Below are 12,016 nucleotides of genomic sequence, written 5' to 3' on the forward strand. Positions count from 1 at the left end.
AGTGCTCTCTGTCCAAATGAAAAATTACTTGTGGGTATATTGTTCTTCCAATCTTTGGTCTTCTTTCTGGATACTTCGTATTCTTCATTTGATGATACACACCCAGCACGAAACTTAGGCTTGATGTCAGGGGATTCTTGGAGGCTTGAATCACTTGATTCAACATTCATGCAATTTTTCTTCTCACTTGAACGATGCATGGTTTTAAAAACATTAAAAACTAAGCATTCATCATGCATCCTCAATATTAATTCACCCCTTTTTTACATCAATGAGAGTTCTTTCAGTGGCTAAAAATGGTGTCCCTAGAATAATGGAGTTATTCTCATCCTCCTCCATGTCAAGAATCACAAAATCTGCTGGGAGGAAAAACTTCTCCACTTTGGCCAAGACATTCTCAACTATTCTATGTGCATACTTTGTTGATTTGTCTGCCATTTATAGTGCTATCAGAGGTGGAGCCTTATATAGGGTAAGGGGGGTAATGGCCTCTCCAAACTATCAATTTTTCTCTACAAATTATACATATAATTTAATTTAGCCCCTCTAAAAGTTTTATTTTATTGTATTTAAATGTAAAATTATTTTTTTGGCCCCTCTTTTACATTGAGGCTAGCTCCACCCCTGAGTGCTATCCTTGTTGGTTTCTCCTCTTTGATTTGTAGCTTTTTCATCACAGACAAGGACATTAAATTAATGCTTACCCCTAAATCACACAAGGTTTTTTCAAAAGTTATGCTCCCAATGGTGTATGGAATTTGGAAGCTCTCTAGATCTTGCATTTTTCTTAAAAAATTTATTTGAATTATGGCACTACATTCTTTGGTCATCACCACAGTTTCATCTCCTCTCAAGACTCTCTTTTTGGACAATAGCTCCTTCATGAATTTAGCATACAATGGCATTTGTTCTAAAGCTTCTATGAATAGAATGTTGATGTGAATTTTTTTGAACAGCTCCAAAAAGTTGGAGAATTGTCCATCAAGGTGCTGTTTCTTGAACCTCTGAGAAAAAGGAATTTTTGGTTGGCAAGGAGTCACTATTTCCTTCTCTTTTGGAGCTTTAATTGTTGGTGCATGAACATTGCCTTCTTTCTCTTGCTTTTCTTCTTCCACGTCCTCCTTTAGTGCTTTAGTAGAATTTTCATCCTTTTTGCTAACCATCCTTCAAATTCGCAAACTAATGGTCTTACACTCTTCTCTTGGATTGAAAATTGTATCACTTGAAAAAGTGTTGGGTGGCCTCTCTGTGAGTTGCTTGGCAATTTGTTCTATTTGCACTTTTAGGTTCCTGATGGATGCTCTTTGATTTTGGAAGTTGGCTCTTGTCTCCTCCATGAATGTGGACGTGGATTGGGTTAGTATGGTAGTGGATTGGGCTAGTTTTGTAATGGTGGTTTCAAGGGAAGAGAATTTCATTTCAAGAGAGGAGAGTCTTTGTTGAATTTGTTGTTGTATGGGATAAAATTGTTGTTGATGAGATGCAGTGAAGCTTTATTGCTCTTGATTGTCCTAACTAAAATTAGGGTAGTTTTTCCATTTAGGATTATAAATTTTTGAGAAGGGGTCATTATGTGGTAGCTTTGAGAAATTTTCTATGTAATTTACTTGCTCCATAGATACTTGTTCTCCCTATAGTAACCCACATTCGTCATCCTTGTGAGCTCCTCCACATAAGTTATAAATCACTTATATTCCCACTACTAAGACCTGTATTTGTCTCATTTATTTAGTGAGTGTGCTGATTTGATGAGCCATAGCATTGTTTTGTGATAGATAGTGTCCAGTGTATCCAATTCCATCACTCCTTTCTTCATTGTTCTTTCGGAGAAATACAAATATTGATTGTTGACCACTATCTCAATTAACTCCAAGGCTTCTTCAGTGGTCTTTATGTGCATAGATCCTCCAGGTGAGGAGTCCAGTAAGTTCATTGAACTGGGAGTAATTCCATCATAAAAAATTGGAGTTGTACCCTGTCAGCAAACATATCTAGGAGGTACTTTCTTAGCATTTCTTTATACCTTTCCCAAGCTTCATAAAGGGATTCTGCATCTTTTTTGTATGAAGGTCTGGATATCATGTCTCAACTTTGCTAACCTCTGTGGTGGAAAGAATTTGATTAAGACCTTATTGACTAAATTATCCCATGTTGCTATGCTCTTCTTTAGTTGAGTTTCAAGCTACTGCTTGGCTCAGTCCCTTACAAAGAATGGGAACAACCTCAATTGATAGGCTTCATCAGAGATACCATTGGATTTGATTATGTCACATATTTGTAGGAAGATAGATATGTGAAGATTAGGATCTTCTTGATGACTCCCACTAATTTGAAAATTTTATTGCACCAAGATGATGAGTTGAGGCTTCAATTTAAAGTTATTTTCCTCCACAGCAGGTGCCACAATACTACTTCTACAATTTTTAGAAGTGAATTTGGTGAAAGACCCAAGAGTCTTCCTAGCATTGGCATTCTTGTTTGCCATGCTTTCTGGCTCAAGCTCCTCAATTTCTTCTAGTTCTCTCTAATTTCTTGATTCCTTTCTTAGTTGCTTGAGGGTTCTCTCTATTTCTGGATCAAATTGAAGAGGTTCTTTGTCCTTGTTACCTTGCATGAAAATACACAGACAATAAGAAAAGTTAGAATTTTCAACGTCACAGTGAATGGGAATTCCAGTGAGTAGCAAAAGAAAATAAAATAAAAATAAGAAAAGAGAAAAAAAATATAATTTGGAGGATTAATTAATGTGGTAGTTGTCAATCTCAATTAATCCCCGGCAACAATGCTAAAAACTTGATGCGAAATTTTTCAAAACCACAACTCGGCAAGTGCACCGAATCGTATCAAGTAATATCATGGTGAGTGAGTTATCATTTCCACGAGAATTAAAGGACTAAGCAACAATGATTAATTGATCATTCTAATTAGATAATTCAAGAAACAGAGGAATGAATTAGGAATTAAAGTAAACGTGTCAACAGAGAGCAATAAAAATAGCAAATAGTGAATGTGAAGACAACGATAGTGAGAATGTTAAGGTTTTAAAGATATTCACTCTTTATAAAAATAATCCTTATGTTCATTTAATTGAGGCATGAGGAGATCAATCATGACAAATCATAAATAATCAAATTCCAATTCCTTGGTAATTCAATTTCTCTTTAACCTAATTAATCGCTAATTCCTTCCAATTTATTTAAGAAAAGAGATGAAGCACAAATCTATTTTAGTTTCAAACAAGATTCAAGAATAGTCCTTAGGTTGAATTTTATGTCACTTATCCAAGCTAGTCCTAAACAATTGAAACTTACAAGAAAAAATGGTTCCAAAAGTTTTCTAATCCGAATTTTATGTCACTTATTCAAATTAGAGCAATTAAAAATCATAAGTGTCGCAAACTCTTTGAAACACTATTCCTAGTTAAATAAAAAAGACTTGAGCAAGAGTTTTCAAGCTAATTCCAATATTACTTTTTTTCCAAAACAATATTTAGAATTCAAAATTGAGTTAGAATATTTTTCAACAATTCTAAATCTTTAAGGATGAAGAACGAAAACTCAATCATGAAATAGAACAAAGCATAAACCTCAAATAAAGTAAAACACTTAGATTAATACTCCATAAAAAGATGAACAGACTTTAATCATCAACTCAAGTGCTTTAAAGAATTAGAGATTAGTAAGAGATTAAGGAGGACTAATGAAGGATTCACAAGTCCTTTGACTGGCCCATTGTTGGTGCATTATATGCTTCGAGGCTACGTCTAACGCATGGCTCAATTTGAGGATTCTTGGGCCTCCGTGATAGTGCGTTAGACACACCAAGGATTGCGTTAGATGCAAGCAAGGTTGAGCAGCCCCTAGAGGTGAATTGGGAGGCAGTGTTAGACACACAAAGGCTTGCCTTAGACATAGGGAGGCTTGCGTTAGACGAAAGAGTGGAGGGCAGCCCCTGGAGGTGAGTTTGGAGGTTGCGTGAGATGTATGAGGGCCTGTGTTAGACACAGGGAAGCTTGGCCATCTAGAGAGCTCTCTATGATGAACAAAAATTCCTCTACTTTGTCCAGAAACTCTTTTGTTTAGTTCCTTCTATCCTTGTCCTGCTTGTTTCTATTGCTTGCTTCTCTTCCTTCTTGTTTTTGTTTGATTGCTTTCAAAATCTCTTGTAACAAAAGAATTCACACAACTCAAAGTATATGCATTAAACCATGAAATAATTACTTATAATGACAAGAATCATTAGCTTATGGACTAAAATTCAAAGGAAAAACAATTAAAGATGCTCATGCATCACAAATCTACCGGTAATTAGCAGTGAATGAAAAAAATTGCTGGTAAATAATTACTGGCGAGGTTTATACTGTTGAATTTATTCTATCACTAAATCCAATAGTAAATAAATTTCCCATAAATTTTCTTAATAAATCTACCGGTAAATCCGATGATTTTTTGTGTAGTGTTAGAAATTTAATTGTGTGCGTACAAAAACAAATTAAATAATTTTTATTATATTCTAAAAAATTGGCTAATAATTCATTTTGCACGTATGAAAAGATTTCAAGATAAGATAAATATTAGCTTACTTTTAGGCTTTTTTACTTAAATAAAATAAAGAGAATCCAAAATTACTTGATTTTCCTAAATCGTTTTTCAATACAAAAATTTCCTATTTGAATTAATATATAAATCGTCCCAGGGTTGTGTGGTTTAGTTAATATGTTAATAGTTACAACCTAAGATGATTTATGCATGGAAGCTCTCTCAAATAATAAGCATAAATCGTCCTAGGGTATTGAGCTTCTCAAAGTGAACGTTAATCATTCCACTCTAGGAGGATTTATACTTTTTACACGTAAACACAACAACCTGACATGATTTACGTTCAAAACGTAAATCTCAGGCCCAGTAGCGATTTATGTGTAAAGAGCTAAACCCGTAGGACCCTATGGCAATTTATGTGTAAAGAGCTAATCCTCAATGGTTTGCTGTGATTAACATTAGCCAAAGAGCCAGCCACCAATGTTTCAAAGTTTTCAGAGAGAAGAAAGGTTGAGGAAGAAGAGGGTTGAGCGGCGTAGTGCGTTAGAGGGGTCACAGTGCGGCGGAGGGGCACGGTGCGGCGGAGCAGGGAGAATCAGCATTTTGGAACAAGGATGGCCGCCAATAAAGGTGATATGTACTGCCTAAACGGTATTGCGCATATTGCAGGATTTATCGATGATACTTCCCAAAATGCATCCATTCCCAAACTGCACACACTTTTCATGATACTTCATTTGATTGGACTTAAATATACTCAACTCCCCGATAAATGTTATACCTTTTCATCGTGAGTACAACCTCTTCTTTGCTTTCGAACTGCATGCCGATTTTAAACTCGGGTGTGCCAAGTATAAGACCCCAAATTTTTGAAAATTAGTAATAAATTATTTAATGATTTGTTTTATTTATTCGAGAACATATTTTCAAAATTTTTTATATTAATTGATTACTTTTTTATTATTGATTTAAAAGCTTTAATAATCGAAAAATAATGAGGATTTTATATGCTTTAATTTGAATAATTATACTTTGAACTTTATTTTATGATTTAAAGGAAATTAATTTGATTATCTCTAATTATTGAATTAGAGTATTTATTTGAAAATAATTTGCAAGTTGACAATTAAATAGTATTTTTATAAATATTAGTGTTGGATAAAAATTGGTTTTCAATTAGTACTTTACCCTTTTTTTTATTAAAATTACCTAATTTTACCCTAATCCTAGAAAATAAACACTTACCACACCATCACTCACCCTCAACCGTCAACCCCACCCTTTCACCCACACACACACACACACGAGAATAAGGAAAACAAAGAAAAGAAAGCGAAGAAGAGAAGGGAGATGCGAACCAGAATGGAGAGAAGGAAGGAGAAAGCCGCACCGCCACCACGCCATCGTCGTGCTCAGCTCGCCACCGCCGCATCCTACTACTACTGCCATCATCGCGCGTCAGAGGAGAGAGAGAGAGAGAGAGAGAGAGAGAGAGAGAGAGAGAGAGAGAGAGAGCGCTGTTGGGTCCTGCGCGAAAGGGAGACTGTCGCCGTCGAGGTCTTCATCGCTGCCGTCAATGGAGGTTCGCAAACAGAGGGAAGACACGTGAAAGGGAGCTGTCACGGAGCTATTGTCACCATTATCGAAGGCTCCACCATTGCCGCTGCCGGAGAAGAATCCACTCGTCACCGCCAGATCTGTCACTGCCATTGGATCTGTCGCCGTCGCATGCACATCGTCGCCGGGAGAGAACTAGAACACGATGGAGCGGGAGAAAGCCGTGCCGTCATCGTTGCTGGGTTCACTGTTACTGCCGTAGTGTTCTGCCACCGTCGCCACTGTTTTGGTTGCCGAAAACCACCGCTGAAGCCCATGTCTTCTTGGTAAGCATTTTTGTTTTTGTAACCATTGAAATTAGTATTTTGTTCTGATTTGTTAAAGGTTATGAGATAATGGTAACATAGGGTCGTGTTCCGAGTCTTGCGTGTTGAGTTTAGTGGGTGTTGCATGCAACATCAAGTTGTTGCGTCATCACTGAAGCTGCCGCAACTCGGTGTTCTTAGTTATTTGTAAGATAGAATCCTGGTTATTTCATGTTGGTGAATTAAAGTTGTTGCTATGACTACAGATATAGTGGAGCTGTGGTTGCAGCTGCCGTTGGTTGCGGTTCGAGAGAAAATGGTTTTTTTGACGTGTTTTGGTTTATGGGGTTTCAACTATTCGAGGTAGGGGTGCTTTTCTTAAATTCATTTTACTTTCAAGAATTGTTACAAGTCGATATTAATATGAAAGAAATATTTTTATGATTATGTGAGTTTTAATGATTGAACTGAATTGCTTTGGATGAATAAACTTATTTGCTTGATTGAATTATTAATTTGTTTGGGTCAGTGTGCGGTTGTTAATAAGAAATTGATTTGGAAAGTTGATTGATTGAATATTATGAAAAGTGATTTTCTTTGGTTTTGGATTTAATTTGATATTGAAAATGAATCGTTATTGGAAATGATTTGAGACATCGGAATTGGTTTTGTTGATTTATCGGAAATAATTTTGAGAATTGGAAATAATTTGAGATATGGAAATGATTTGATTTTGGAAGCGGTTTGATTTTGAATTGGTTTGATATCGAAAATGATTTGATATTTGGAAGTTTGATTTTTTTTTTTTTGGAAAATGATTTGGTTTTGAACCCGTTGAAAAAGGTTGAGAAGTGGTTTGGTTGGGACTTTTGAAGGGTGGCAAAGTCCAAGTTTTAGAGAAGGTGCTGTCGAATTTTTTTTTATAAAATTTGAGACTTTTGATTTGGTGAAAAGGAGTTTTATGAAAAAGAAATGGATGTGAATTGGTTTTAAAACATATTTTGATACTTGCACTTCCTGAGTAGTATGCAAGTGTTGTGGTTCGTCCCACTTGCTCCGAGTTAATGTTTGAGACACCTGGGTAGTATACAAGGGTTGTGGTTCATCTCACTTGTTGCAAGTTAGAAATTGAGACACCTGGGTAGTAGCAAGGGTTGTGGTTTGTTCCACTTGCTCTGGGTTATTATTTTTTATGCCTGGATAGTATGCAAGGGTTGTGGTTTGTCCCATTTACTCCAAATTGAGTTTGTAAATACCCGCCTGGGTAGTACGTAGGAGTAGTGGTTCGTTTTACTTGCTCTGAGTTAAGCGGATAGTATGTAATGATTGTGGCTTAGTTTCACTTGCTCCGTGATGTGGTGTTTCTGTCCAGGGTTCGCAACCAGACATGTCGGGTTTGGATGTATAATCGACATATGATATCATCGGCCATAAGGCAGACATGCATCATATGCACTTGTATGATTTGTTTGAGTATGCATTTATTTTGGTGTAACATCCTAACTACCAAAGCTCACGCTTCCGGCTGCGCGCCTTTGATAGCTCGGACATTACGACGACTTTTACATTATTTAATACTAAAATATGAGCCTGTTTAAAACTTTAAACCGCAATACCGCTCCCAAAAATTCTTTCGTTCGATAACGTACATCCATAAATACCATACAACGTACAAAAACTCATAAAGAGTACATCCATATATATACATACATATATATAAGTAATACTACAAACATAATCCAATACAATTCCTATCCCTCTTACAGATTATATCAAGATAAAGGCGAGGGTACAATAAACCATAACTAAAACAATACAGAGCATTACAACAACAATTAAATAAGCTCTTCGTAACTTCTGCGCCCATATCCTGAAAGGGGAAAAATGTAGGGGGGTGAGAACATCATCCTCGAAAGGGTTCTCAGTAGAGGGTTTTTAGGAATTACTGTAATAGGATACGTGAAGATAAACCGTACCAGTGATTCATAACCGTCTTATGCCTCTTTTCAAAAACAACGGTTTACAATGAAAGTAAAGTCGGAAATCTTTTCGGAAAGAAGAACCGTTCAATTCTCAAAAACTCAGAAGCCTTTCAAAGCGGTTTATCTAAGCGAAACCAAAATAGCCTTTCATATTTTATTCCAAACCAGAAACACAAAACCGAAATCAACCATCAGTTCATCTCATTCCAACCACGGCCCTAGGCCCAAACAATCCAACCAACAACCAATCACCACAATCCAACAGAGTCCCAGATGCAAACACAGATAGGAGGTTCAAGCACAAACAAACAGTTATTACAAGTAAAACAGTTAGCAATTAATCACATAGGCAAACCAAGTATAATATGCACACCCAACCAATGTCACACAAATGCATATGATGCATGCCTGTCCCTAGTGGCTGATGATATCATCTGTCGGTTATAGAGCCAACCCGACAAGTCCTGGTAGCTAACCATTGGACGTCCCTCTGTCGTGCATCCCCAACTCGAGTTATACTCATCATAAACTTGATCATAATCATGATCCATATCCATCACCCTCACTGGTGAATATTTATCCATCACCATCACTGGTGAATATTTATGGGGGCGAGCTCATCCGGGCCTTTCACAGTGCCCGGCCACACTTACGACATTGGGTTAACAGAGCTTCGAGTCTCAACCTGGAGCACATGGTGGCTAGCCATTGCTACTACCCAGGGAAACCCTCATCTCCAATAGTGAAAGTGCAAAAATCACAATTATCAATAATTCAGCATATACATGCATTCATTCTCATCCATGGATCAACATCCATCTCAGCCATCCGGCTTACGGTTCAGTCCAGAACCAGCCAATATTGATAATCACACACAGCCATTCTGGCTCACGGTTCAATCCAGAACCACTCAATATTCATAATCATACATAGCCATTCCGGCTCATAATAAAACAGCACTTCCACATTCAAAATCATCAAATTCATAAAATCGGCATTTAAGCCATAAATCATTTTCTCAATTCATTTCACTTTGAAATCAAGTTTCAACTCTTTTCAGCCTTGGCTTTAAAGATCTCATTTCTCAAATTATCTCAGGCTCATAAGCCAATTTTACTCAAGGAAAATTCCCTTTTTGAAATAAGCCACTCTCGGCTTCCTCTTTCCAAACTTCCAAAACCATGGAAAGTTAAAGATTCCTTTTGACTCATTCAAAATCACCCATCCAACAATGAGATTTTTGTAACAAAAGTTCCTCGGCAGAGTCCCAAGTCCTTAGGGGAGAACAGCATAACTCATTTCGCCAAATTCATTTAAAATCATTAAAACATTGGCTTTCCGATTTGAGTAATAAAATAGGATCCAAGCCAAACCGAGTCACGTAATCATTTACTTCCTTCAAAGCCGTTTCCTCTACTTAGGCAAAACCAGCTTTAACCCCCATGACAAATTCTAAAACGTTTCATCTGTTAAAATTGTTTTAGTCTTGCAAGGATTCAGAATTCAAAGAGTACTCAAACCTTTCTCAAAACATTTCAAAATGAAACTTGTCAATAGACACTCAGGTTCTTTCAAAGTCATTGAAACTCCTTTAATTAAAACCCCCAAGTCAAATTCGAAGGCATAAACCCTTTTTACATCCAAACAGCTTTAAAACACAAGTTTCATCTAAATAACTTTCTTCTGAAAAGATACAATGCATTTCTTAAGAAGTAAGACTGAATCACAATTTCCTCTTTAATAATTCATTTCAAAAGCATGAATCATTCTTTTCTTGATAATTCAAGTAAAATAGTAGAAGTCTTTAACTCATCATTTTTTCAGACAACATTCAATAAAGACTCGAATTTTATAGAAATTTCGGCAGCACCTCCCCTAAAACTTGGACTTTGCCACCCGGTTCGGGTCCCCACTAAACCGTTCCACAATCCTTTTCAACAGTTCAGAATCCAAAATCAATCCAAAATCAAGCTAAATCCAACAGTCGCCTCATTGGCATATCTCAAGAAAACCGTTTCAAAATCACACCAATATCAACTAAATCAACTCATTTCCAAAGCTTTAAGGAAACGGTTCCGCAACATTCATTTATCAAACCAGATCATTTAAAGCAAGCCAGGCTGAATTCAAGGGTGGATTCTATTTTTCACATTCTCAATAAAATTAACTCAAATCAATTCTCAACGGGTTAAACTCGATCTCAAAGCTTTAAAAGAATCAACTTGAAAAGCATTTCGTTTCACAAAACCACATAACAATTCAACCAACAGACGTTCATAACCAACCAAGGCAAATCAAGCCATACATAAGGCCGATACAATCACCAAATACACATTCACTCACATCAGTATCCATATGTAATAATTCCAATATATACAATATAGTTTTTGGAAAGCGCCCCTACCTCGAAACGCAAATCCATAACCCAAACGTCTCACAGAGTCCTTTCCGCCTCAGCCCAAACTAACGGCAACCAAAACCTCAGCTCCAAGCCACCTTCGCAATAGCCATAGCAACACTAATCGCAGCATATAATAATCAGGACTCGATCCCACGTTACCAAGACTCATATTCATTAATCAAACACAACCGAATACTAACGCGAGGCTATTTGAAACATAACTTACTTACTGAACTATCGAAACGAGGCAGTCGCAAACTCCGAGCACGACACGCAAGCATCGATATACCACCCTGTGACAAATAACGCCACAACACCTCAGCCTAAATTATCTGAACAGCAACAAAAAGGCTTCGCAAACCAAAACGCTTACCAAGACTGAGGAAGAATGGTTGAACCGAAACAGCGGCGATCTCTAAACCGGTTCGGCGGCGGCCCGGCAGCCACTTCAAGCGGCAGCGGCGACCTGAACAACATGTAGGGACAATGAGGTTCCCAGAAACTCAACGGAGAATGAGAACCAGCTTAAAATCCTTACCGACAAAGCCTTCCGGCGACGGCAGCGGCGTTTCCGGCGGCAGAGGTTTACCGGCGCACCCCCATGAGCGGCGACAAGGCTCCCAACAGCAGTTGGGTGCAGCGGCAGGGACAGTTCCGCGACGGTTCTTCTCCGGCGGGCTCTCCCTCTTTTCCTCGCGACAACACCGACGACTGGGTGGCGCGACTCTTTCCCCCATCACGGTCCTATCCCTCGCCTCAGATCTGCTCTGCGACAGCGCAGGGACGGCGGCGCGGCTGGGCTGGGTGCGGCTTCAGTGGCGATGGCGAGGCAGAATGGCGCGGTTCCCTCCTCCTTCGCGACCTTTTCTCCCGCCTGAGTTCTGACCCGCGATGGCGTCGGATCCACGGGCAGCAGTGGCAGCAAGGGTTTCCTTCATGCCTGCGAGGACGACGGCGGCGAGGCGAGGCACGGCGGCAAGGCGTGACGTAGTGGTGGCAGCACTCTTCTCCCCCTGGCCGGCGTCAAGTCCTTCTTCCTCTCCTCCCCTTCTTCCGTCTCTACCCGTGTCCTTCTAACCCTTTCCTCCTTTTCTCCATGGTTACTGCATACTAATTTGGAAAAGGGAAAACATGCGTATTGCTGCTGATGGGCTCAGAGGGGGAAACGGGTTCTGGTTAGGGTTTTCAGGGTTAGAGTGTTTCATTTTCAAAAATTAGGGTTAGGGGTAATTC

The 12,016-nt window shown here is 38.5% G+C and overlaps 1 protein-coding gene across 1 annotated transcript; it reads right to left on the reverse strand.

Annotated features, from left to right (window-relative positions):
* Positions 1-11,017: 11,017 nt before the first annotated feature.
* LOC148565603 (uncharacterized) lies at positions 11,018-11,520 on the reverse strand. Its single transcript, XM_088487627.1, has 3 exons — positions 11,322-11,520; positions 11,157-11,249; positions 11,018-11,076 (listed from the first exon to the last, which is right to left on the reverse strand). The coding sequence occupies exons 1-3, from the start codon at positions 11,518-11,520 to the stop codon at positions 11,018-11,020; spliced, it is 351 nt and encodes a 116-aa protein (XP_088343753.1).
* Positions 11,521-12,016: the final 496 nt, after the last annotated feature.

Source organism: Arachis ipaensis, chromosome B5 (assembly GCF_059453495.1).
Source record: "Arachis ipaensis isolate K30076 ecotype BB chromosome B5, ASM5945349v1, whole genome shotgun sequence".
In the NCBI taxonomy this organism is placed as follows: domain Eukaryota; kingdom Viridiplantae; phylum Streptophyta; class Magnoliopsida; order Fabales; family Fabaceae; genus Arachis; species Arachis ipaensis.